The sequence below is a fragment of the Pygocentrus nattereri genome, chromosome 10 (assembly GCF_015220715.1).
Source record: "Pygocentrus nattereri isolate fPygNat1 chromosome 10, fPygNat1.pri, whole genome shotgun sequence".
In the NCBI taxonomy this organism is placed as follows: domain Eukaryota; kingdom Metazoa; phylum Chordata; class Actinopteri; order Characiformes; family Serrasalmidae; genus Pygocentrus; species Pygocentrus nattereri.
In genome coordinates, this window is record NC_051220.1 from 28,644,533 (window position 1) to 28,671,287 (window position 26,755).

General features: G+C 41.1%; 1 protein-coding gene across 9 annotated transcripts in view; it reads left to right on the forward strand.

The window, feature by feature from the left end:
• syne1b (spectrin repeat containing, nuclear envelope 1b) overlaps positions 1-26,755 on the forward strand; it is a 111,860-nt gene that overhangs the window by 57,473 nt on the left and 27,632 nt on the right. For 7 of the 9 annotated variants that reach the window (XM_037541788.1, XM_017699888.2, XM_017699890.2 and 4 more), the window contains 50 exons: positions 58-230; positions 683-992; positions 1,248-1,412; positions 2,039-2,395; positions 2,582-2,718; positions 3,013-3,190; positions 3,343-3,525; positions 3,691-3,834; positions 4,477-4,632; positions 5,897-6,061; positions 6,154-6,326; positions 6,530-6,683; positions 6,921-7,064; positions 7,162-7,326; positions 7,781-8,098; positions 8,256-8,411; positions 8,502-8,672; positions 8,811-9,137; positions 9,920-10,072; positions 10,830-10,997; positions 11,133-11,309; positions 11,405-11,551; positions 11,816-11,941; positions 12,051-12,227; positions 13,293-13,558; positions 13,643-15,803; positions 15,919-16,256; positions 16,558-16,702; positions 16,809-17,027; positions 17,366-17,634; positions 17,761-17,926; positions 18,057-18,212; positions 18,469-18,621; positions 18,724-18,906; positions 19,105-19,242; positions 19,356-19,541; positions 19,974-20,096; positions 20,195-20,377; positions 21,363-21,506; positions 21,684-21,866; positions 22,096-22,236; positions 22,548-22,667; positions 22,764-22,925; positions 23,099-23,293; positions 23,478-23,639; positions 24,415-24,606; positions 25,335-25,466; positions 25,669-25,769; positions 26,326-26,473; positions 26,595-26,729. In XM_037541788.1, coding sequence (XP_037397685.1) covers positions 58-230; positions 683-992; positions 1,248-1,412; positions 2,039-2,395; positions 2,582-2,718; positions 3,013-3,190; positions 3,343-3,525; positions 3,691-3,834; positions 4,477-4,632; positions 5,897-6,061; positions 6,154-6,326; positions 6,530-6,683; positions 6,921-7,064; positions 7,162-7,326; positions 7,781-8,098; positions 8,256-8,411; positions 8,502-8,672; positions 8,811-9,137; positions 9,920-10,072; positions 10,830-10,997; positions 11,133-11,309; positions 11,405-11,551; positions 11,816-11,941; positions 12,051-12,227; positions 13,293-13,558; positions 13,643-15,803; positions 15,919-16,256; positions 16,558-16,702; positions 16,809-17,027; positions 17,366-17,634; positions 17,761-17,926; positions 18,057-18,212; positions 18,469-18,621; positions 18,724-18,906; positions 19,105-19,242; positions 19,356-19,541; positions 19,974-20,096; positions 20,195-20,377; positions 21,363-21,506; positions 21,684-21,866; positions 22,096-22,236; positions 22,548-22,667; positions 22,764-22,925; positions 23,099-23,293; positions 23,478-23,639; positions 24,415-24,606; positions 25,335-25,466; positions 25,669-25,769; positions 26,326-26,473; positions 26,595-26,729 — 11,025 coding nt within the window. The remainder of the gene's footprint in view (positions 1-57; positions 231-682; positions 993-1,247; positions 1,413-2,038; positions 2,396-2,581; positions 2,719-3,012; positions 3,191-3,342; positions 3,526-3,690; positions 3,835-4,476; positions 4,633-5,896; positions 6,062-6,153; positions 6,327-6,529; positions 6,684-6,920; positions 7,065-7,161; positions 7,327-7,780; positions 8,099-8,255; positions 8,412-8,501; positions 8,673-8,810; positions 9,138-9,919; positions 10,073-10,829; positions 10,998-11,132; positions 11,310-11,404; positions 11,552-11,815; positions 11,942-12,050; positions 12,228-13,292; positions 13,559-13,642; positions 15,804-15,918; positions 16,257-16,557; positions 16,703-16,808; positions 17,028-17,365; positions 17,635-17,760; positions 17,927-18,056; positions 18,213-18,468; positions 18,622-18,723; positions 18,907-19,104; positions 19,243-19,355; positions 19,542-19,973; positions 20,097-20,194; positions 20,378-21,362; positions 21,507-21,683; positions 21,867-22,095; positions 22,237-22,547; positions 22,668-22,763; positions 22,926-23,098; positions 23,294-23,477; positions 23,640-24,414; positions 24,607-25,334; positions 25,467-25,668; positions 25,770-26,325; positions 26,474-26,594; positions 26,730-26,755) is intronic. The other 2 variants (XM_037541790.1, XM_037541791.1) reach the window with 2 other exon arrangements.

Sequence of the window (26,755 nt, forward strand, 5' to 3'; positions counted from 1 at the left end):
TCAATTATTCCATTACAGGCTGCTGTAGCATTGAAGATTATGATTGTTGTGTTGCAGGATATCCTGTTGATGAAGGGCGAAGGGGAGGTCAAGCTGAATATGACAGTAGGGAAGGGGGAGCAGGTTGTGAAGAACTGCAGTAAGGACAAACAGAAGGCCATCCGCTCTCAGCTCCAGAGTTTGAAAGATTCCTGGGCCAACATGCTCATGACTGCCATGAGCTGTCACAGGTAGGGTTATGGTGCTTCAGCTCGTGCAATAACCATAATTCAAGTTTATTGCTCAGATTCAATTTAATTTGATTATTTTAGGAATATTCCTAAATATCTTTTTTACATTTTTTATTTTAATATTTTTATTATAATATAAAATGATCATATATATACATTTTTATGATAATTTTTATATCAATATTTAAGTTAGTGGATTTGTTAACTTGTTTTCCAACATATTTTGGGGGTTTTCAAACTTTTGTATATGACTGTTAATAGTCGGATAACTTATTGCAAACTTTAAAGAATATAATCATAAATCTAACATTCCTGAGTCATTGCACTTGGTTTGCCTCATTTAGCATGTTTAGAGTATGTCTAGTAATTTTTAATAAATAATAAAAAATAAATGACCTCATGGTTCATTATTACTCATGTTTGTTTCTACCCTATGTGTGGATACTGCTCAGTCGTCTGGAGTGGACGGTGTCTCAGTGGAGCAGCTATCAGGAGGGGAAAGGTCAGCTTCAGCAGTGGATGGAGTCGGTGGAGCAGGAGGTTGGAGTGGCTCTGCCTCAGCAGCCTGGCCTGAAAGAGAAAGTCTCTCTGCTGGAGCGCCTGCGGGCCATACAGGCTGATGTGGAAGGCCACTCAGCAGCGCTCAGTCGCCTGAATGAGAAAGCTGGAGAGCTTCATGAGAAGACTGGAGACCAGACCTTTGCTGAAGAGCCTAGAGAAGAAATAAATAGCCAGTTCTCTGACATCACAACGGTCATCAAAGTAAAGATGATGGCTTTCCTATCTTTGCATGCATTACGTTACATTTGATATGATCATTTTTAATCATAGTCATGGTACAAACCAAATATGCATGATCTTATGGATGCTGAACTTGATAAAATGAATGCAGATGAACACCTTCATATTGTTGTGGTTTTCCAACAAATGTTTTTCCTGTTTACTCTGCATCAAAACCTGCTTAAACAGGGACAGAAGCAGTGTTGATGAGTTCTCATTTTATATGATGTCCTATAGAGTAAGGTGCAGCAGATGGAGGAGATAGTGAAAGAACATGAGCAGTATGTGGAGGCTGTGCGGGAGCTGAATGATTGGCTGACCTCGGCTAAAGAGGAACTTCAGCGCTGGTCTGACATGTCTGGGGATGCAACCTCTGTTCAGAAGAAGCTTTCCAAAGTGCGGGTAAGAATACTCATGTAGAATTATTTTCATAACATTTGTGTGGTTTTAAATGCCATTCGTAATTAATATGTACTTAACTACTTTTCAACCCCTCTTTATTTTGAGTATAAACAGACTGTTTTTGCTGTGCCTTTAAAACAGATGTATGTACATGATCTCTGTTCTTAAAGGCTGCTGTGTATTGTGCCTTGTTTAAAAGACAATCTGGGATGAAACATGCTTTTTAGTTCCCATATATGAACTATATAAACAGGAGAATGAAATATCTGTTTTGAAACTTTAACAGTGTTTGCATACAACATCAAATTATTTTAAAAAGGCAAGAAAAAATGTTAAGGTTTTATGTGAGATGGGCCGTCAAAAATTTAAGAATGTTTTTTTTTCTTCTTCTCATGAAAAGTTACTATTTTGGAGACCAAGTGTTTATGTTTCATTATCTATACATGCCTGTTTTATACACCTTTATGTTTATTCATTTGTAAACATCTAAAGGTTTTTATAGAGTATATTAAAAGCAGAAAAGTAAGTGGTAGTACTTGCATAATTCTGTATTAGTATAAGAAGTGAAAGTTTTAGAAATCTGCTCACTGTAGTTCTGTGATATCTCACTGCCTGTTTCATGGCAGGAGCTGCTGGACTCCAGGAAGCAGGGCAGTGAGCGGTTGTCTCGTGTGCAACGTTGTGGGTCTGCAGCGCGGGACCATACCTCCACTGTGGGCTGTGAGGTATTAGAGAGAGAGGAGGCTGGCCTGCTGTCTGCCTGGGAGCAGTGGGAGCGCGGGGCCCAGCATGTGCGCACAGGCCTGGAGGCCACACTGTCTCAGATGGCCAGCTCAGAGCAGGAGTTCAACAGTTTGGCATCACAGCTGGAGCAGGACCTGCAGGATTTCAGCAGCCGACTGAATGAGTGCCGTGACACACTGAAGCAGGTGGAGGCCATGAACACCAGTGAGGAGGCTGTGCAGGGCTGGCAGATTGCCAAGGTAATGTGCACTATACAGAATTTCGAACAAGATCATCAGACATGTCAGCACATTTATGACTTATTACTGAGAACACATTTGAAACACCAAAATCACCACTGTACTTACAAAATAAGAATCATGAGCACCTCAGTGTTCATAGGTGTCCAGTGTCACATCTGACCAAAATTCTCTTGTGTGAATTAGGACACCCTGGAAGCATTACTCAACGTGGAGCCCATGTCAGACAGTCTGAAGTCTCAGCTGAACGACCTATGCCGCTTCTCCAGAGACATAGGAACACAGTCTGAGAGGGTGTCTGGCCTCATCAAGGAGTATAACAGGTGGGTGCAACAAAGCTTTTTGAAGGTTTAGTTTGTATGAGACAAAGGCTGATGATACATTCAGTTGTATGCAAAGGTTTGGGCAAGCCCAGTCAAATTACATATTTTGTTGATTTTCTAAGTGAAAAGCAGTTAACACATCCTCTGCCAGGAACAAACTTAAATATGGTATTTTTGGCTAATTTTAGTGCACAATTTCTCATTTTTATGCTGAGTTTAACATATTGGAACACAACGACATAAATGTAAAATGTGCCATTACTTTTGCAACATGATTGCGACATTCTGGTGCAGTCTCAGCCTAAAGGCCTCCCGGGAATGCCAGGGAAAAGAGAAGCTTCTGGAGCAGAAGTTCCGGGCAGCTTTTCGAGATTTTCAACAGTGGCTGGTTAATGCTAAAATTAACACAGCCAAGTGTTTTGACGTCCCTCAAAACCTCACTGAGGCTACATCTAGTCTGCAGAAGATCCAGGTACTGTTTATTACCAAAATCTATGTTTATTTAAATGCCGTTACCTCTTATATCTAAAAGAAGTGATTTTAAGTTTCAATAAAGTGTTGCAATTGGTTGAGAATGACCTGAAGCAAATTGTTCGAGGTTAACTGTGTTATATTGATGTGAAGGAGTTCCTGAGTGACCGAGAACAAGGGCATGGTAAACTAAACGCAGTGGCAGTGAGTGGAGACCTGTTGATCAGCATCGCTGCTAAAGACCGAATAGAAGCAGTCCGAACTAAAGTGAGCAGTGCCAGAGAGGACTGGAAGACACTAATGACAAACCTGCATCAGAGAGAGACTGCTTTACAAGTATGCTTCTCAAATGTCGAATTTGTCTTCCAATAATCCTATTCCAAATGCTAGTAGTGTGTTGATTATGTATTGACCTTGTATTAAAATGTGAATAAATAAGAGCTGTGAGTAATCTATCAATTACTCAAAAAATGTAAATAAATAAGAGCTGTGTTTTGACAGAACCTGCAGGCTCAGATGAGGGACTTCGAGGCCAGTGTGGAGCCACTGCAGGACTGGTTGAATGAGACAGAGGCAGCAGTGCAAGACAGCAGCAGTCGACTTCATGACCTCCCAGCCAAGAAACATGAACTCCAGAGGCTCCAGGTATGGCCTGGTGTGAAGCTGTCATGACCGTTCATAAACGCAGACAAAGCCATACGTCTGTCACAGCTAAGCATAATCATCGCTTTATCGTTTTTATTACTTATTTGTTTATTTTTGTTTTAAAAACATTTCAACATTTCCCATATGTCTTCTCACATATACACGTGTCAGTCACATACATAGGTTTTTATATCTATAACTTGTACTTTAAAGTATTCAACCCATACACATACCTAACCATTTATTCAACCTTTCATCCATCATTCATCCTTTTTCCCTCCAAACTCTTTTTTGCCCAACACCCCTGACACAGACTTGTGGCATAGGCTCTGGTTTATACTGGTTTATATAACTGTAATCAATTAATTTGATAAATGCACTGTAACAATGGTAATCATTAGTTATGTTTAATAAAGTCCATAGTGTATAGGTGCCCACCTACTTTTGCATCATGCTTTAATCTGTGCTGCTGCAAGCTGCATGTCATTTTGCTGCAATGTGTCTGTAGCACTAACCACATCAATCTCTTCAGCCTGCTTTCATGTAGCCACGTTAACCCTTCAGTCTTACTAATGGAGGTGAAGAGTCCTTGTGTTGTGTCTTAAGCTGCATGCTTGTGCTAATGTGCCTGTGCATTTACAGTCAGTGCTTGAAGAGTTGGCCTCTCAGGAGGTTCAGCTGAGCAGGCTGAGAGAAAAGGCCCAGCAGCTGTGGGACGGACACACAGCCGGAAAGGGCTTTGTGCACCGCGTCTCGCAGCTCTCCGCTCACTACCTAGCTTTAAGCAACCTGACCAAGGTAATGTCAGCCTGCTTGCTGCCAAACTGACCCTACTGCTGCCTGAAGGCTAGACTGTTATACTGTAACATAAACAGGTTATCTGAATATCTGAAATTTCATAGTCAATACCTCAGCATCCTTACACTGTGTGTTTTGTATACAGTAGTGTGCAAAAGTAAATTTATTTTAATTTATTTTAATTTATTTTAATTAATATAATTTATGTAATTCACAGTCAGTGTGGCCTTTAAGTTATTCACTTTCAGGAGCTTTGTAGAGTATTGACAACTTGAGTTTAAACAACTATTAAGAGGTATTCAGAAAATGGGAGTCCTAACAACTGTGACCCTGGTAGACCACCAAAACAGATAAACAGTGCTTAAAGCTTTCATCTTTAAGAAAGAGGAGAAAATCAAGATCTGCTCTTGCTTCAGATCTGAAAAAATCCACAGGTATTTTGTCCATATTTCAACTGTAGGAACACAGCTTAGTGCTAATGGGTTTAAAAGAATGTGTAGCTGTCAAGAAGCCCTTTCTGACAAAAGGATATAGACAAAAAAAGCAAAAAAACTGCAGATAATCAAGTAAGCTGATAGTCTTCTCAGATTAAAGGCCTAACCACCCCAGACATTACTGAATGTGTTTGGAATTACTTGGATTGTGAGAATCAGAAAATGAAACCAACCTCTAAGACTAGAAGTGTGGAAAAATGCACATTTTCAGATTTCTTTGAAAAACCTGAAAGCAAGTCTTCCAAAAAGAATGGAAAGGTGGACACAAAAATACCAGAAAATTTTGTATTATATTTAGATTAGGCTTCTGTGTAATTTTTGCTGACACTGAAGTAACTGGTGCTTAATGGCTGTTTAGACTGGATTTTAAATAAACGAAGGGTGGTTACTGAATTTTGCACAGTTCTGTGTATAGTGTATCTGTAGTGTTTATTCTGTTTGTCATAATTTTCTCAAAAAAAAAATGACATTAAGGCTTTTTTCCCCTCATACAGTCTGTTGTGCATGAGTAGGGCAATGTAAGTGTGGATTTGTCACAGGCTCGACCACTAATTAAGAAAGACAACTTACAATGATTAACTGTAAAGATCAATCTGAGAAAAAAACAGAATGATTCTGTCTGTTTAACAGTTTTAACATTTTCGTTAAGTTATTCTTTAGCAAATTATTAACTATCCAACTAAATATATAAAATAAATTCTACACTGTGATTCAGTTTTTACAGGCAAAGTGTCAGGTGTGATCTGTAATATACTATATTTGTCCAACAGGAAAAAACCTCCAGAATTGAAAGGATTGTATCAGAGCACCAGCTTTTCTCTCAGGGTTTGAAGGAGCTACAGAACTGGGTAGCAGACACCAGTCATATGCTGCAGACTTATTGCACCCCAACAGCAGATAAGAATGTTTTGGACAGCAGGATGATCAAACTTGAGGTATACCAAAGGAGAGTGCATTATATGATTTCCACTCTAGATTTGCTTATATCTGGACTCTGCTAACTTTGGTTACTCTGGTGTTGTCTTAGGCCCTGCTAACAGCTCGCCAGGAGAAGGAGATCCAACTGAAGATGCTGGTCACTAGGGGCGAATCTGTGCAGAGGAACACATCTGCTGAGGGAGTTCCTCTGGTCCGTAAACAGATCCAGGAATTGAAAGACTCCTGGGATGCCCTGCTCTCTGCATCCATTCAGTGTAAAAGGCCAGTTTACTGCTATTAAATTCTCTAATCAGTTCCGTATGATTAAAGATTAAAAGATGCATTTCCCTCCCTTTGCAAAAAGCCATTATCGATCTTCACAACATGAGAGGAGCAACTCATGATACTCAAACCTTTAAGAGAATGTGTGTAAATACGCTTCTGGGGCTGCTGTGTGTGAAGTTGTTGCATTTGTGATCTCACAGTCAGCTGGAGGGAGCTCTGTCTCAATGGACAAGTTATCAGGAGGATGTGCGGCAGTTTGTGAGCTGGATTGATCGAGTGGAAGAGAGTCTTAACTCCACAGACAAGCAGTGCTCTGAGATGAGAGATAAAACTGCCAACCTTAGCAAGGCCAAGGTACTCTCAATCTGTCAATGCTTTGTCAGCAGCACCATATACAGTATTATACACAATAGTTATCATAGCATATACCATATTTCCTTACCTACTTGCAGTAGTCGACTGCAAACAACAAAGGACTTGCTGCCTTGAGCCTTGACTCTGACTTTGTCAGAAACTTGTGAAAATATAGGTGGCACTATGCATTCTGACCAGAGCATCTAATGTAAACTAATGTTTGTTTATTTATTTTAGTTGTTGTATGAGGAAGTGCTGAGTCATACCTCTGTCCTGGACACCATCTCCATGAAAGGTTCCAACATGGCTGAGCACTATGTCACCCAGTTGGAGATTCAAGACTTGCAGGAGCGGTACAACACTGTTAAAGAGAGGGCCCAGGTACATTTACACATACAGTTTAAGTCGCAAGTTATGGTCTTACAATCAGAGCATGTTGCAATATTAATTAATCAAGTCTGGTTTTCTTTTTACTTAGCTGGCAGTGGGAAAAGCAGAGGAGCTGGTGCTGGCCCATCAGGAGTACCAACACTGTTTGCATGAGTTTAAGGATTGGCTGGAGCAGCAGCAGGAGAAACTCAGCTGCTACACACAGCTGGAGGGAGATGTTGACACACTGGAAGAAACTCTACAAAAACTTCAGGTCAGAACACAAAGCATATCATTGCTCATTAGCTCTATATGGAATAACATCCCATGTGGTAGTGGTCTTATTATAGAGCTTTGTAGTAGGCAAGCACAATAATATTTGCTTAAAAATATTTGCTTTAAATTTTCAGCATAGGACAGATGCTTCCATTTGTCCAGTATTTAAAACTGATATTTAATGATCATTGTACTGCAGAAGAGCAACATGTTTAGGTAATAATAGGCTGCTCCACTAACATGTCTACATTTTGTTGATTTTACACCATTTGTAGTCCAATAGAAATAAATGTTTTATTTGTACTCCAGTCGGATTTTGCACTGGCTAACAGTTCCTTTATCTCTGCAACCCTGCTTTGCAGTTTTGTTGGCATCATTTTTGTTTAAGGATAGGAAGCATGTTATTGTGATTCATTAAGTCTGTAGTATAATCTGTATTTGACAATCTATAGGAGCTGCAGGTACACTGCACAGAGGGACAGGCTCTGCTCAACACACTGTTGGTGAGTCGTGAGCAGGTTATCCCATGGGGAGCACCCCAGTTGGAGGATCGCACTTTGGAAACAGTGCAGCAAGAGTGGGGCAGTTACCAAGCCCGGCTTAGTGAGACCAGATCTCAGCTCAACAGTGCCCTAGCCAAGCTCCGGCAGATTGAACAGAAGTTTCAGCGGCTTGATAACTGGCTAAAAGGAATGGAGAGTAAAGGCCATCTACGCAGCTGTAGGCGCTCTGATAGAGCCACCAAGGAGGCCCAGCTACAGCTGCTGAAGGTGTGTTGCAACTTATCTCATGGAGATGCTAACTCTTTGGGATGTTAAATTTCTGATTTAGAAGACAAAATACATTAATTACACTGGAGTAGAATATGGTATAGTATGTGCATTGTGCCTGTATTTAAAGTGAAGTGATGTTCATTGTTTTATGTAGGGATGGCATGAGGAAGTACTGGTCTACCAGGAGGAGATAGAGGGTTTAAGTGACCTTGCCCAGCAAGTCCTAGAGGAGACTCACATCAGCAGTCGAGTCAGCACAAGAGCTACACAGCTTACCTCACGCTATCATGCCCTACTACTGCATCTCATGGTATGATTCATGTACACACACACACACATGTGTACATACACATGATACACACAAACACAATACAGACTTTTCCATTGTTCCATGGTTTAGGAAACCATCAAACAGCTGAAGGAGGAAGTGTCTGGTATTGAAGAAGCTCACAGCGTATTCAGCACCTTCTCTGACTGGCTGAGCACCGCCCAGAAGAACTTCAGCAGTGTGGCCATCAGTATTGATGTTGTAGATCGTGTTGCTATGGAGAAGAAAATGAAAAAACTAGAGGTACAGAAAGAATGGTGTCATGATCCCTAGCAGTATGAACAGCTTTCTCAGTTTGCTTTTCACTCACAGAGCTTTAAAAAAACTTATTAGCTGTATATATTCATATTTACCTCTGCTATTTTCAATCTGATGTCACAGGCTCTACAAGGTGATATGGAGCTGGGTCACGCTTTCCTGAAGACCATGCGGGAGAAAACACAACGGGCCATGGCCTTTCTGGAGGAGTCGGAAGCCGAGCAGCTGAAAGAAGAGATTAACACCCGTCTCTCTCAGCTAGAGGAGCTAATGGGAGCCCTGCGGGCTGAAATCAGTTCTCAGGAGAAATGCATTCAGCTGTCTAAAGACTTTCTAGACAAGTATAAGGCTCAAAGCCAGTGGCTTGCAGAGACCAAATCTCTACTAGCCTCACCTGTGGAACTTAAAGCTGAACTCTACCAAAAAAAGGCCCAATTAGCTAAATACAAGGTGAGTCACATAGAATCTCACTGGCTGATCTAATTCCGTGTCCCAAAGCTATACTTCACCTACTACCCTAATGAAGTCACTTCTAATGGTAGTGTACTATTTTTGCATACTATTTAGTATGCAGTTTAGAACTTAGCATAAATAACTCAATAAGTAAGTAGAATTCAGCTTCGTTTGTTATCACTACAACAACAGCAATCAATGCAATACACTCACATATATTGGTTCATGCACATTCAAAATTAGTTTTAAACTGAGATTTCCAAAAATGTGCTTACTACTTTTGATGGATTGTTTGTGACATTGTTGTCTCAAACATCCCCTGCACTGCCAAATGAACTTAAAGCTCCCTACCAAAATGGTGGCTGTGCAATTACATGATGCCTTTGGAATGCTATGAGTATTAGGGGTGTAACAAAGCATATTAGAATATGTAATATCATGATGATATGTGATATCTCAATGCAAAAATGTGTTGTGAACTCGGTATCATGAATCAAATTGTTACACCCCAAGACATATATTGCATAATTTATGTATACATTTGTTGTGTCTTTCTCTGAATTTGCATTTAATAAGCTTGGTCACCTCATGACATTTCCTGATGCTGATTCATCTTACAAGCTAACTATCACACCATTCTTTAGTTTAAAAAGTTGCATTAGAGCAGGAAACAGTAAGCTGTGTAATGCAGGGCTACCACAGGACTAATATTGGGAACCATACATTTACCTTACTAATTAACAGCAACTTCATTCTAGTATTCTGTTGTCTCTCCACAGACAATCCAACAAACTGTGCAGTCTCATGAGCCTGCTGTAAAGTCTGTCATTGAGAAAGGAGAAGCTCTGCTGGAAACCGTGCGTGACCCCACTATAAGTGAGAACATGACCAGGCTGCAGGCTGATTATCATGATCTATGCAACACAGCCAAGGTATTCTCCTGAGCATGTACTGAATCCTTGTTTACATGATAATTTAGAATAAAACACAAATTTACAGTTTTACTTTCAGTGTTGTATTGCATTCCCACTGACCTTAGAGTTGGTTTGAAGCACAGTTGATATTCCTTTTGCACCTGCACATGGTTCGAGATCTTAAACCAACAAAGGCACTCAGTGACAGACTTCCTCCTTCCTCTTTTTGCTGTAACACAGGTCACATTCAGTGCATGATTGCATGTGCGTAGATGAAGTCTGATTAGTCATTCACTATGCCCAGTAAACCAGTTTCCATGCTAGCATGGCTTCTGAATGATCTTTCTGCTTTTGAGCACTAAGTAAGGGAGCTTACTAAAGCACTTGGAGCTTAGCAGTCACCTTTTGATAGTGCCCTTCCCAAAAACGTGGTCAGTTTTGCCCCATAGTGGATTTTTGCAGGCTGAAGAGCTTATCTAAAGTTCCTGTAATGTTACATGTTGCACCAGTGTAATTCTCTCCAACTTGGTACCCTGTTTTGGACATTGAGCTGTCAGCTTTTGTGAGAACATTACTGGATATTTTATGTGAGCGTAGCATTTGCTGTGTAATTAACATTAGCTGTGTCATGTTATGTCACTGTGTAACTTTGTTGGAATCTCACTGTGTTGTATACAAAATCTTTTGTGCCATGGTCACAGTTGCTGTTTATAACTAGCATTAATAGAAGTCAGCTGAATATCAGAAAGTGTAAGTGGAGTTGTATTGTTTACAGGCCCATGTACAGAAGTTGGTGGAGGGGGTGAAAGAGCATGAGCACTATAACAGTGAACTACAAGAGGTGGAGAAATGGCTGCTACAGATGTCTAGCAGACTGGTGACCTCTGACTCAATGCAAAGTGGCAATCTAGAGATGGCCACACAGCAGCTAGCAAGACACAAGGTATGTATTTTGTCATTTATATGCACATAACCACATAATGATTATTTATTACTTTATTTGTTTTTTGACCAAAATTTAAATGATCTCAAGTTACCTTGGATATCTAACATAGTGCAATGTGTTACTCTTTTTCAGGCAATAATGGAAGAGATAGCTGGCTTTGAAGAGCGTTTGACAAGTCTGAAAGACAAAGGAGATGGTCTTGTCAGTTCCTGTTCAGAGCAAGTTCAGGCTAAGATCAGCCAGCAGACTCAGGCTCACCAGCAAGGAACCAAAGACAGCTATTCTGCTATCTGCAGCACAGCTCAGCGGGTCAGCATCCTACCCATTCTACTATTCAAACCCTATTCTCTTATAGGTACTATTATGAGTAGCCTTAGTTGAACACTGAATCTGTACCTCATCAGGTGTATCAGAGTCTTGACCGAGAACTACAGAAGCACGTCAGTCACCAGGACACTCTGCAGCAGTGTGAGACCTGGCTCTCCACTGTTCAAGAGGAGATACAACTACATTCACAGACCCCCTTTGGTCTTCAGGAAGCACTAAAACAGGTAAGCGACTTTTATTGAGGGCAAATCCAAATATAATTGGATTTCAAAAATACAAAGACCAGCAAAGACAAAGTGCAAACACAGGGCTTAAGTAACAAAGGGAAAATGAGGGACAGGTGAAAACAATCAGGGGCGGAGTCACGAAACGAGGGGCAGGACTACAGATACCAAAACAAACACACATGGACAGGACTGGGAGGGGCCAATCATGACAAAATGTGTGTGTGTTTGTAATGAATACTATTAATATTATTTTTTTTGCAGATGAAGCACTTCAGGGCTCTGCAGGAGCAGGCCAGTACCTATCTTGATCTGGTTTGCTCAGTGTGTGACTTATCAGATGAATCTGTGAGAGCCACTGCTGCTAAAATTCAGCAGATCAAAACTATGGTGAGTTTGGTAACTTGGACTGAAACTTTAAATAACTTAAACCAAACCAAGTTTTATTGTTATTTCATAGCTCTAACCCCTCTTCCTGATGTATCATGTGATGCCACAGATTGAAGAGAGGATGGCCAGAGCACAGCAACTGTCAGATAGCTGGAGAGAGATTAAGGAACAAAAGCAGGAGCTATCTACACTATTCCAAGATTTGGAACAGCAATTACAAAGCCTTTCCAGGAGACCTGCTGAACTGGAGCCTAAGATTGCCCAGAACATGCTGGATCAAGCTAAAGTAAGTCCACTTGTGCCATAGATTTTGTAACATACGGTGTAATTTATTAAGCATTAGGACAGTGATGTTTGGCAACAAACAGTTTTGGCTTTTTGGCACAGTGGGTTTGAAATAAAACAATAACTATAGGCTAAAGTGGAGAATTTCAACTTTATTTTAAGGGTAAATCTACACACACACGTACATTTTTTTCTAAGCTGCTTATCCTTCTAGAATGTGGGGTAGAAATCTGTATTAAATTATAGCAAATATTTTTATATATAATTGGCTTTTTATATATAGTTTATATGGCTTTTGTTTTGTATGGCACAGTTTTAACTTGCACTTGTAGATGGAGCGACGAACTGTGTTCACTGACAATGGTTTTCTGAAGTGTTCCTGAGCCCATGTGGTAATATCCGTTACAGATTGATGTGGGTTTTTAATGCAGTGCCACCTGTGGGATCAAAGACCACGGGCATTCAGTGTTGGTTTTTGCTTACTTGCTGCTTACTTGCAGAGATTTCTCCAGATTCTCTGAATCTTTTGATGATATTATAGACTGTAGATGATGAAATACCTAAATTCCTTGCAATTGCATGTTGAGAAACGTTGTTCTTAAACTGTTGGACTATTTGCTCACGCAGTTGTTCACAAAGTGGTGAACCTCGCCCCATCCATGCTTTTAAACGACTGAGCCTTTCAGGGATGCTCCCTTTATACCTAATCATGACACTCACCTGTTTCCAATTAACGTGTTCACCTGTGGAATGTTCCAAACAGGTGTTTTTTGAGCATTCCTCAACTTTCCCAGTCTTTTGTTGCCCCTGTCACAACTTCTTTGGAACGTGTTGCAGGCATCAAATTCAAAATGAGTGAATATTTGCAAAAAACAATAAAGTTTATCCATTTGAACATTAAATATCTTGTCTTTGTAATGTATTCAATTGAATATAGGTTGAAAAGGATTTGCAAATCATCATATTCATTTTTTTTTTATGTTTTACACAATGTCCCAACTTCATTGGAATTGGGGTTGTATGCTGATCTAAGACTTTTTACTGTTCGGATGTACTTGTTCAACAGGAATTTGGACAGCAGCTGCAAAGCAGGCAGAGTACTTTGACTAAGATGACAGAGAGTGTGAGTAAGCTTACAGAAGGCATGGATTCTCCAGAACATGCCGAGATTAATCGTCTGAGTCATGCGTGGCTAGAGCTGTGCCATCAGGCTAACAAGTTACAAGCCCAAAGGGAAGAGGATCTGCTGAGGACAAAGGATTACCATGACTGCATCAGTGCCATGGAAGCCCTGTTTGAACAGATTTCCAAGGAGTGGGACAATCTAGCAAGGTAGGCTCTTAATCCAGAGTTAAAAACAGTTCTTGTTTCGCGATGAAGTAATGTGAAATTATATTCTAACTATAATTGTTACAGAACTGATGCCGAAAGCTCATCTGAGCATCTAGAGGCTCTCCGGAAACTGTCAATTACTCTTAAAGAGAAGAAGAGTACTCTTGATGATCTGAAAGACCAGAAGCAGAAAGTGATGTACTACTTAAATCTGGATGACAAAGAGCTGGTGAAGGAACAGATCAGTCACTTTGAGCAGCGATGGGCCCATCTAGAGAGCCTCATTGAGAGAAAGATCCAGGACTCTATCCTGACACTTGAGGACATGAGCCAAGTTGAGGCTCGGCTGAAAGAGGCAAGAGAATGGGCTGAGGAGCAGCAGCCTGCTCTATCTGAGGCTATGAAAATGAGTCCGCCACCAGAGTTGGCACAGAGCTTCCTCTTTGACCACCTCAGCATTTGCAGTGAGCTTGAAGCAAAGCAGCTGCTGCTTTCCCAGGCTATGAGTGACGCAGACAGGGTTTTAGCACACCTAGGCCTCAGTGAAAGACAGCGACTGCAGCAACTCATTACAGAGACCCAGGCTGAGGTAGAGTCATTGAGTATCAAAGTGGCCCAGCGAAGGAAACATCTTAGTAAGGCGTTCACAGAAAGGACCCAGTTCCTGCTTGCTGTGAGCCAGGCTATCACCTGGGTACAACAGAACGAGAAAAAAGCACAGGCTGAAGACTACATAGCCCTTTTACCAGATGACTTGGCAAAGCAGGTGAGGACCTGCAGGAATATCCAGAGCAGCCTGAGAGCTTATCAGAGTGAGCTAACTTCACTATGGTCCCAAGGAAGAGATTTGATGAAAGATGCTACTGAGGTCGAGAGGGCCGAAATGCTAACCAAGTTACAGGAATTGCAAAATATCTTTGAGGTAGCTTTGCAAAAGTGCAGCCAAAGACTTCAGGAACTGGAAAAAGTACTGGTAACTAGAAAATACTTTAAGGCAGATCTAGAGAAGATATGTCAGTGGTTGAAACAAGCAGATATTGTGACATTTCCAGAAATAAATCTCATGAATGGAGATGCAGAACTTAGTGCACAGCTTACAAAATACCAACAAATACTGGATCAAGCAACAGAGTATGAGAATCTCCTGCTGATTGTCCAAAGGGCAGGTCAAGACATATTGCCTACTCTTAATGAGATTGATCATTGCTACTTAGATGAGAAGCTTAATGCTCTTCCAATGCAGTACAACAATGTCCTGGCACTAGCTAAAGAAAAACAGGAGAAAATACATCAAGCCATTCTTGCACGTCAGGAATATGCCTCGTTCATTGATGTAACCCACAAAGCATTGAAAGAACTTGAAGAACAGTTCCACAACCTTGGGACTCAGCCTGTTGGCCTACAGACAGAGGAAGTCATCAGTTTGCAGCGTGATTATAAAGCACTGCTTGAGGAGTTGACAAATCTTGGCCAGGCAGTTAGTGAGCTCAACCAGAAAAAAGAGGGCTTTCGCAGTACCGGTCAGCCCTGGCAACCTGAGGAAATGACTCAGCTAGTCACCCTCTATAATGGTCTAAAGAGGCTGATAGAACAGCGAGTTGAGCACCTTGATGACACTTTGGAATCATTTGAGGACCATCAAGCAATGGCCATGCAAGTTGACTCTGAGTTGAAAGCCACTAAAGAGCAACTCGTCAAAGTCAATGCTGAGACTCAGTCAGCTGAAGAGAGACTGAAGAATTACCATGCCCTCGCTGCCAGTCTTCAGGGAGCAAGCGCTCACCTCTCCAGGCTCATGGAGCAGATAGGCAACCTTGCTACCCACATGGACCCAGCTGCTCATGAGGCCTCTAGGCAGCGAGTGATATCCTGGCAAGAGGAACTCCAGTCCCTACAGTCAGCTGTTGGGGAGTTGATAGTGGAGTGTGAGAACAGGTTTGTGCAGAGTAAGGACTTTGAAACTGAAGTGAAGCGCACTTTGACTTGGCTACAGCAGATCAGAGATGAGCTGGGCTGTGCTGTGGTCGTAGATGTAAAGGTGGAGAAGGTTCAGGAAGAGATCAGGAAGCAGCAGATCATGCAGGAGGAAGTACAGTCTCGACTTAGGATCGTGGCTGCTCTGAGTACCATGGAGAAGCAGAAGTATACTAGTGCTAATGAACTTGTCCCAGCTCACGTGGACTCTAGTCTGCAAGAAATGGCAAAACTGGAAGCTGATGTACAACAGGCCCTCAGCTCTAAGCAGGTAAGTCTAAGATTATTCTGATTGTTTAGAATTTATGTGTAATCATACTGTACTTTCTACCTTGAAGTTAAGTGTTTTTCAAAGTGACCATCTTATTTTTCTACTTGTTTTTCAGATCACACTGGAGCAAGCACTGGCGTTGTGCCAGAAGTACCATTCACGAATGCAGGCAGCATGTGAGTGGCTTGAAGATGCTGTAGGTTTTTTGCAGCAGGCCAGTCTGGGGGTTGATGTAGAAAACTACGAAGAATGCCTGCGGCAACAGGAGGACATCATGGCCACTGAGCAGGATTTCCTATGTGTCCTGCAAGAGCTTGAGGCACTTCCACCCCAGTTGGAGAACCTTGTGAACCCTACAGCCAAAGAACAGCTAAGGCTGAGCGTGGAGTCTGCTCAGCAAAGAGGAGTAGAAGTCAGAGATCAGCTTCAGTGTCACCAGGATGTCTTGAACAGGTACAGGGCATTACTAGTGTGTATGTGGTGTTTCACTTCATGGATGGGTTAAATGTGGAGTTGGAATTTCCCTGTTTGTGGGATTAATAAAGTATTATTTAAGTATTAATTAATTACTTAAAACATTTACAAAGGCTTATTGCAATATGCATCATTTTTGTCATACAGGCTGCTTTTGTTTGCTTTGGTCAAATGGTGAAAATGTGCATTTTTATTTTCACAACAATCTGTCCACACATCATGAAACATGCAGGTTGCATAATTTTCCAGTAACAAATATTCTTCATATTTTTGTTGCCAGCTGTGTGGTACAATGGAAAACCTATCAAGAGGCCAGACAGACAGTTATTGAACTTATGAACGAGGTAGAGAAAAAGCTTACTGAGTTCTCTACAGCCAAGGCTGCAACTAATCAGGAGGCAGAGGAGAAACTCAAGAGTCATAAGGTAAAGAGAACATGTACAGCTAAATCAGGATATAATGAAATAATCTTTTTTCTTTGCTATAAATAAAAAGATTTGACCATTTGGCAAGTTCTTCTTTGTCCTGCAGTCGTTGGTGTCCATGGTGAATGGATTCCAGGAGAAGCTGACTGGTCTGGAAGAGCAAGCGTCTCAGCTGGAGCTGATTGGCAGTGATGCCAGCAAAGCCACCATTAGTCGATCAATGACCACAGTATGGCAGCGCTGGACTAGACTGCGCAGTGTGGCTCGAGGCCAAGAGAGGGTGCTGGAGGATACAGCTCATGAATGGAAAACTTTCAGAGAAAAGGTACCCTCTTATATGTAGGACAGGCATAGAGCATATTGCTGCTGTCTGAAGAAAACCATGTATCTGCAATTTTGACATTTTTCAGTTTTTTATATAATTTAAAAATACCTGCTACCCTTTACATTGTATGTGAATTTCATGATGAATGGACTAAAAGACATGACCCAGAAAGACTTGGAAAAACATCTAGTTCCATTAGTAGGTTTTTTCCTTCTCCTGTAAAGTTACCATTTTGGAGGTGCAAGGTTTTCTTTCAACAACAGGGATATGCAAGCTACCAGTGATACATTTGCTTACTGTGCTGAAGTCTTATTAATTTTTTTTGTTTGTTTTATCAGATGATGAAGGAAAGAGCTGTGGCAGAAGATCTAAGGAGTCGTGTTCCTGAATGTGCTGTAGAAAAAGCATCTAAAGCCACACTGCAGTCTCATCTGGAGCAGCATGAAATGGTCACTCAGGACCTGGAGAGGGAACTGTCCTCACTCACACTCCTGCGGCAGTATGCCCTCAGCTTGTTACATGATGTTGAGGTCGCAGCACCTACTGCTGACCTTGATCAACTGCCCAGCCTAAAAGAGATCAAAGCTGTGCAAGATCAGTTTGAGAGGTAAAGATCAAAACAGTGTAAGATTTTGCATATTGGGCAGTTGTTAACCAGTTGAAGATTCTGATCTTCAGTTGATATGCATCAGTTAGAAACTTCATATATTGGTTTGTTTTGTGTCTGTCTTAGCCTCTTGCAGAAGTCCAGGGCAGGTAGAGCACGTGTTTATCAGGAACTGAAAGACAGAGAAGATGTGGAGAGAAGCCTGAGCCTGGTGAAAAGCTGGATCCAGAATTCCAGAGAGCTGTTGCTCAACCCTACTGCTGATATGGACATTCTCACACAAGAGCTGGAGGTGACAAATTTTTTAGTTTGAGTCTTAGACATTCCCAATTGTAGCCATTTTTTTTGACAAACACCTTAAGACACGTTTTTATTTAAGATCATGAAGTGTAGGTGGAATGGACTATTTTCTTTGTGCGTAGGTAATGCACGGAGAACTCATCATCCATCGGCAGAATGTCGATAAAATCGCAGAGCAACAACAGAGCAAGTATCTGGACTTGTACACAATCCTGCCATCAGAAATCTCCATGCAACTGGCTGAAGTAGCCTTGGCACTAGGCTCAATTGAAGATCAGGTAGATCATCAGTCTCAAGTCTCTCACAATAGCTTGAATTGCTTGTGCTGTTTTTTTTTTTACTTTGCCATGATCTAGTACACCAAGGCAAGTGGACTTAATGCATAACCTTGAAATTAATATTCAGTAATATTTAAACCAGTTGTTTTGAGTTGTTAAGTATTTGACTGTTGAATGACCGGTATAACAGAAAAACACCTTCAGACTCTACGATTGTGTGATTTTGTGTTCAAATGGTTTAAATATACTTTTCAAGGTCCAAGCCAAGGAAAGAGACATTCAGAAGACCAGAGTTATCAAGGAAGAGTTTAATTCCAGAATCCATGATGTGTCTGAGAAAATGAAAAACATTTCTACAACACTGAAAGAAAAGGCCACTGACATTAATCAAGCCAAAGAAGAAACACGAGTATGTTGTTTTCTTGTTGCGTGTTATCTATATTTAAATGCATAAATGAGTTTTGTTTGGTACTAATGTCATGTGTTCCTCCCTACCATTGTTTTTATTTAGGGTTTCTGTGACGAGCTAGAGAGCTGTGGTAGGACACTTGCAGAACTAGACGCTGCTGTGCAGGACTTTAGTCGACGTAACCCACTTTTGGCCAAACAACTTGGTGATACTATTGCTAAGTTAGGAGAGATCCACCACCACACTCTCCGCCTTGCTGAGTATAGGACAGTCTGGCTAAAGAAGGTAAGGACTAGCATTAAATAGACTTTTTTATGTTAAATTGTTTTTGCTTTTAAACTACAAATAACCTCTATTCAAGCTAGAAGAAACTCTGACAAAATACTTTATATATTTGTATGATTTATGTATTTATTTGTTTTACCACATGCTAAAAAAAGGAATAACAAATTGATGTGAAAAATTATACTCTCTGTTCACCAGGCTGATGCACATCTGGATGAGTACAATGAGATGCTGGAGTTTATAGTGAAGTGGACAGAGCGAGCTAGAAGCCTTGTTAAGGCCAACATCATCTGGAACTCCTCCTCACACTTGCAGGAGCAGATCAGAATGTATCAGGTCAGCCGCATTGCATGCTCATTTTGCATAAAAGGAAGTTTTTACAGTGTGCGTTTTTTGGTGACAGACAATGATTTTAATGCAATAATGTAATGTGATCTCTCGGTCTGCAGTCTGTGTTGCGTGAATCAAAGGAGCTTCATGGTGACCTGGAAGCTATGCATGAGAAGGTGGAGCTGTTGTCTGAGGCTCTGCAGGTGGAAGCTATGGGCCAGCAGGTGGCTGAGCTAAGCCGTCACACGGAGGAGCTGGAGGATGCTATCAGGTCACGTCTGCAGAGTCTACAGGATGCTGCTAAGGTGCTGTGGCTTCAGCTTTCTACCTTTTCCCCCTACAGTTAAACATTGCACTGCTGCTCAAAAATTTGTAATTACCATTCAAAAGTTTGGAATATCAAAACCAATTTTGTCTCTTAAATAAAACAGTCATGCTGGTGCAGTTTCAAGTAATTTGAAGGAAGCTATATAAAATTTAGGTGTATATACGATATTTTATCATTATAAATTACATCACACTAAATCAATGTACTCAGTTGTCAATAGTATCTTTTACAGCTTTTACAGTTTATCATGGATATGTTTTTCTCATTTTCTCTTCCCACATTTTTTGGTGCAACCTCTTCTTGACATATATTGTGGGTTTATTGAAGGCCTGTTAAAGAAAAAAGTAGATTGTAAAACTAGGCAGCAGAAAGGCAGCATAGTAAACACATGTTGAATTCTCTTCATCAGGACATGGAGAAATTTGAGACTGAAGTAAAAACCCTGCATGTAGCTCTGGATCAGGTGCAGGCCACCCTAACCTCACCTGAACTGGCCCGCCTGAGCCTCAAAGAACAGCTAGCCCAGAGACAGGTAACATTTCTCTCTAGTAAGGTCTCTGAATCCAGCCCTTTTACGTAAATGACTGAAAAAAAAAAAGTTTGTGCTTAAGAGGAACTTCTGTCTTGCAGCGTCTGTTGTCAGAGATGGAGAGCTTCAAGCAGCAGGTGCAGGCAGTGCAGGTGTGTCAGAGTGCTCTTCGTGTGCCAGTGGAGGTGATGATGAGCCTGTCTATCTGCCGCACTGCCCATAGCCTCCAGCAGGAGGCCAGCCAGTTGCAGCACACTGCCATTCAACAATGCAATATTCTACAGGTAGGGGCCACTACGATTATTTGGTCTTTTAAGTGTTTATTATGAATGTATCCAACAACTGCACCAGTGGCAAAGTGTCACTGTTAGATGTAGGCCTTTAGTCTGAGACATAAATGTCAAATATTGCTCAACAGAAACAAGAAAAAATAAAAACATCTATTCAAAAATGTTCATTTCTGCTGTGGGAGTTCTTACAGTATAGTAGTGCTAAGCTAAGGCTAGTGCGCATTAACCTTTTTGGCTGTTTTATATTAAACATGGACATTTGAAATTTGCAAAAAATATTTAATATGTTTTATTTGAAGCTTGTAACAGACATTCGCATATATTGTACCTTGTAGTGTATGTATGTATGTATATATTGTGTATCCTGGTATAGAGCTGTCTTACAACTGACTGAATCCTGGTTAGAATATTGCTTATCTAGGGCTCTTAAAACGTATCTAGAGCATATCTATGATTTTGAGAATGCAGAGAGTGATGTTTTTTTTTCTCATAAAATTAATCCCACCAATGTTGATTGGTGATTGGTTGATTCCTCTGACTCTAAATTATTAGGTACTATTAAAACACAGATTTCCAGTACAGCAAGCACAATAATTCTATTAAATAAAATGAACTAAAAATAACAGACTATTTTTGTTTCCAGAAATTGTTATACCAAATTATCAGGCTTACTTTGGAGGCCCTGACAGTTACCCTCTGAGTAATCAGCTTGTAATGGCTTTGTTTCATTTAGCGCTCTGGCTGTTCATTCATACATCTATAGACAGACCATGCTGAGAATGTTGGCTCAATTACAGCTGTACAAATCACATTGTAAGGATTATAAAGCTCACAGATAATTCCACTGTCTTGCTATAATTTGATGTTGTGAAGATATTGGGGAGCGGTTTTAGCAGTGACAGAAATATGCAAGGTACTATATTTATGATATATCTATGTGATAAAAAATATTTCAATAAATCTGTTTGTTCACTGTCAGGAGGCAGTGGTCCAGTATGAGCAGTATGAGCAAGAGGTGAGGCATTTGCAGGGCCTGATTGAGGACGCTCACCGGGTCATCCAGGATAGACCTGTTCCCTCCAGCAATATCCAGGAGCTGCAGACGCAGATACGCCACCATGAGGTTAGCATGGACTAATACAGACAGAAAAGAATTCGAAATTGCACACCTTTTTGCCCTGCTTATGCTGTGATTTCTTACAATTCTGTAATTCACCTCAGCTTTTTTTGATATGAAGACGTTTTTGTGTGAACGTTTAGGTCCATTGAAATAACTGGTAATAATTGGTTTCCTAAACAGGATCTGGCGCAGAAAATCAAAGGCTATCAGGAGCAGATTGCATCTCTGAACTCTAAATGTAAAATGTTGACAGTCAAAGCTAAACATGCTACCATGCTGCTGACTGTGAGTGATGCAGAGGACCTGACTGATGGTGTGCAAGAAGCGGACAGACCTGCACAAGCTAAGCCCTCCACGGTCATGGTGAGCAGCAGTCCATTTGTCTTGCATTGTGGGGAATACTGCAGAGCATCGTACTGAAGTGCATGGTCTGGGCTAACAGTTACTGAGAAATTCCAGATTCACACATTTCTGAACTCTTCCTTAGTTTCCAATCACAGGACCCTTTGTAACTGTCCAGGCCAAAGTATCCGAATTCATCTGATTCTTTCCTCTGTCTTCTTTCAACCCTTATTGCTGTATGTGGTGTCAGATGACAGCTGGTCGCAGTCACACCCTCCTGTCTCCTGTTACGGAGGAGTCTGGAGAAGAGGGCACCAACAGCGAGATCTCTTCTCCTCCTTTCTGTCGCTCTCCTTCTCCTATCACTAACACTGAGGCCTCGCTTAGCAAGGTACTCTTGCTAATGGCAGAGCACTTGTTGCATGCACTTTGCTTTCTTTAATAACAATTAATTACTTACAGCTTTATTTTCCTTCAGAGCTCAGTAGATCTTTGCTTCCATTAAATTTTATATTTAACTGAAATCCTTGAGCTTGACTTGACCCTTCATGATTGATCAGGCATGTCAAATTAGATTCCTTTCAGGTTTCAGCTCCGCAGAGATTCGTGTTGTCCATGTGTCAGTGGTCTCGTGTCTTTTTTCATTAGTAATGTATAGCATGTACTGGGTGTTCACTGGTTTTGGGTACTTTCTTGTTTTAGTCATGCATTGGTCGAGCTACTCTCACCAGAGCTCCTATACAGGAGCTGTATGATCCTACCCTGGAGTCCGTTGCTAACCTAGAAGACCTTCAGCGTTCATGGGAGACCTTGAAAAATGTGGTATGTGATATAAATGCTGAGAGACCAGTGGGTGCTGTTGCTTTTAAATATCGAACTAGATGTTGCAATTTAGATTGCACCTCATTCATGTCACAGATCAGTGAAAAGCAAAGAACACTTTATGAGGCCCTGGAGAGACAGCAGCGATACCAAGGCTCTTTGCAGTCCGTTTCCTCAAAGATGGAGTCTATAGAGGCCAAACTGAGTGAACCACCTCTGCCTGATCTTAGTCCAGACAGACAGATGATCCTGCATCAGGTGAGAGATTCCTGTTGCAGACAGGTTCTGTACTTCTTCATTTCAAATAATTGACTTGTTCATATTCTGCATATGATGTCTTTTCAAAAAGTTGATATATTTGGTTTCTGCAAGCCAAGTTGCCACTGCATTCTCTGAAGTATTCATTTAGCCATCTATCTTGATCGTTTCAGAGTATTATGGAGGACGTTTTCAAGCTGCAGAAAGAAATTGATGATCTTCAGTCCAGTTTTGCAGAGGAGCTCATTTCTGATGCACTGGACTCTGACACAGCTGAGCAGCTAGCCATGCAGTCTACCCTCACAGTGCTGTCTGAGCGTATGGCCACAATCCAAATGAAAGCCTCTGGAAAACAACAGCTTCTAGAGGTACACTATTACCATATTTAGTGCAGAATCGTAGCCAATTCAGTTTCCTTTCTCCACCATTTATTGCAGTCTGTGACTCTTTTCTTAATTAGGCAATCACCCTTTGCCCTAGTTAGAAAAAGTTACATTTAGTAATATTCTTAAAGCATGTAATAAAAGGTGATTTGTGGTGTGGCTTGTGCAGGAGCGTCTGAGCGATCGTCTGGAGAAGCAGCAGCAGGAACAGGCCTTACAGCACTACCTCAGTCAGGTGGATGAGCTTGACCAATGGCTCCTGAGTACACGTAGCATGCTCAGCTCCACCCCTCAGGACTCAGACATGGAAGAGCAGCTCTCAGACTGTCAGGTTAGAGCATTCTCTACTGGCCACATTTAGTACAGACATGCAAAAATGTCCACCATGCAGCACAATTTACTGCTTGACCATATACATTTTTAATTTCACACACAGTTCTACAGACCCAGTAAAATAATATAGGATACTGTGGTGCTCATTATTTCCTCAGTTCTTTGCAGAAGAGGAGAACTAAAGAAATAATAGTGGTATTAGAAGACCTCAGAGCACTCAGATGGTTAGGTTCCTAAGCTGCTGTAGCACGAGCTTTAAGCAGATTATGCATATGTCTCAGTGAAATGGTCACTGGTGGTTGTGGTGGCTTTCAGGTGATTAGCAGATTCCTCTCACTGGATTGGTGCTGGCAGCAAAGTTGGCCAGCCCTGCTTTCATATTCATGTATCAGGTTGCTGCTCATTGGCTAGAAGAATGTGTGGGAGTGTCAGTACCTACCTTGCAGGGAGTGGCTGAAGGTTACAAACTGATAGGATCCTGGTCATTTGGGCAACACTGCTGGTCCTTGGCTACCTTTGCAAACACTGAACAAAACATTTAAAATAGTGAAAGGAGCACCATGTTAGAACACTGGACTTTCACTCTATAGAACGGATGTGTATTGGGAACATGGCACGTGAAGGATTAAGATTAATGTGTTGTGCTCATGGTGTGGTGGATAGGGGCCTAGGATGAGAGCAACCTGTGCAGAACTACAGACACCACTAGCTGTAGCTCTTAGCTCTTGCTCTCAGCCATGTTTGAACTGGCGTCTCTCCTGTTGCTGCTGCAGAACATGCTATTGGAGATTGAAGAGAAGGTGCTGACACTTTCTGAGCTGTCCATGCACAGTGAAGCTCTGCTGTTGGAGGGCCAGCCTGAGACCAGGGACGAGGCTGAGCAGCTAGCCAGGAAACTGCGCACCTTAAAGGGAAGCCTGCTGGAGCTACAGCGGATGCTCCAGAACAAACAGATCAATATCCAGGTACGGTCTCCATGCAACCACAGTTGTATTGGGCCTATCATGAAAGCAAAATTAATTAGCACCTGACAGAAGAATATCTTAAGATGTCATGAACACTACATTACAGTAACTTTTAGCAAAATGCATAATGATGCCTAGTGATTGTTGAAAGTGAAATCCCTTTATTTCTCTTAATCTTTAAGAAAATGTCTTGCAAATGGCCAATGTTATTATTCATAATCCATGATAGTGCAACTGTTTTGAAACGCCCACCTTTCACAAAACCTTAAACTTATGTGTCCTGCAAGGCTACATTAGCATGGGAAGAGCTGAAATGGCAGATACTGAATGTAATGAATGAAATAATTTCTGCTCCATCCATATTCATTGCGCTTGTGGCAATTCTCTCTGTACAAATAAAATTGAATGTCATTATGTTTTCTTTGGTGAATGGGACAAGGAATTTAATTTTTTGGTGCATGACATTTAATTTTCTCCATTCAACTCACTTAAGACCAGGAATGAGCAAAATGATCTTTGCTTTATGATCTTACAGTTGCTGTGAAAGCTTAGAACTGCTCTCTCTAATTCACAATTTAAGTGATTTTTTTTAATGATCTGCCTGAGCAATTAATCACCTACACTCATCTTTTGGCCAGCTGTTTACTTTGGCAAAAGTAATTATGATGTACTTATTAAACCTCATACTGAATAAAAAAGTGATTTCAGGATTTACATTTTGACTGCAGGGCTCGCAACAGGAGCAGTCTGACAGTGAGTCGGACTCCAGTCTCTCTCAAAGTCCTAATGTACAGGACTGGCTGGCCCAGGCCCGCTCCACACGGAGCCTGCAGCACCAGGACACCCTCCAGAGACAAAAGGTTTAGTAGATTTTTCGTTGTGGTGTTATCCACTTGTTAGGAATCCCATAAATAGCTCATATTTGAGTTTTTAAATTAATTTGTTTTAATGAATCACCCCAGTTTGAGAATTTAAGAATAATAATAATAAAAATATATATATTTATATGAATAATAATATATGATAATTGATATAATAATATCAAATTCTTTGTGTAATAAGGAACTTGAGGAGCAGCTGGCTGAGCAGAAGAAGCTACTGAAATCTGTGGCTAGCCGTGGAGAGGAGATCCTCACCCAGCAGGCTTCACCCATCAGTGCCAGGTTTGAGCCATCTTATTATTTCTGGACAATAATTCTATCTCTTTCAAATGATGGGATCTAGATTTGTGACCTTTGAGTTTGGGTTTACTGCAGTTAACTGGCATTTAAAGTTGAATTCCACCAATTTACACATGTTCTGCGTTATTCAGTTGTTAAGAGTGGTTTCAGAGTGGTTTGACATGAAACGGTACACCATCCAGAAACTTATCGACTCAGATTTCTTTACAACGGTGGTGATTGGAACAGGGTTTGTGTTGTCCACAGTACAAACTAAGTCATTTTATTCATTAACCAAATGGCCAGTGAATCTTCTGAGTTCAATATCTAATATTAATAATGAGAATACAGTGTTAAATAAGTTTGTCTAGTATGAAGCATTTCATCGGTCTGAAGGACTTTTGTCTGCATCTTTCCCCGTTAACTTAATAATTGAGTCTGTGGTGACTGACAAATGCAGTGTACCTTATGTAGTAGTGTAGCCATATTTAGATTTCACTCTAGTGTGTCATGAGCATAACTCTCCCTATCTTTAACACCGCTTACACTTTCTCTGCAGTGTGAATGAAGCAGCCACTCCAGAGCCAGAGCAAAAGAGCCAGGCTACCCTGGGGCAGAGGAGGCAGAGATGGGAAAGCCTGAGAAAAGACATGGCCACCAAACTGCAGCTTCTGCAGAGCACCCTAGAGCAGGACACAAAGCAACCAGTACTGTTATCCCAGTCTCTCTTATCATACATGAAAATCTGTATAAAACTAGTTTCTTTGATTTTCTGTCACATAACTACAATATTGATTGGTTTGTAGTGATCATGGCTGTTTTTACCAGGTTTACTCCAGAACTGCTCGAGTAAACGCTTCTGCCACTCCAATCTACAAAGGAGATGAGCGGGTCCAGGACAAGTCCACACTGAAGTCATTATACAGTGGATTCAGTCAGGCTGTGGAGGACGCTACTGATCAGGTAATACTGCTCACAGTGGTCATCTT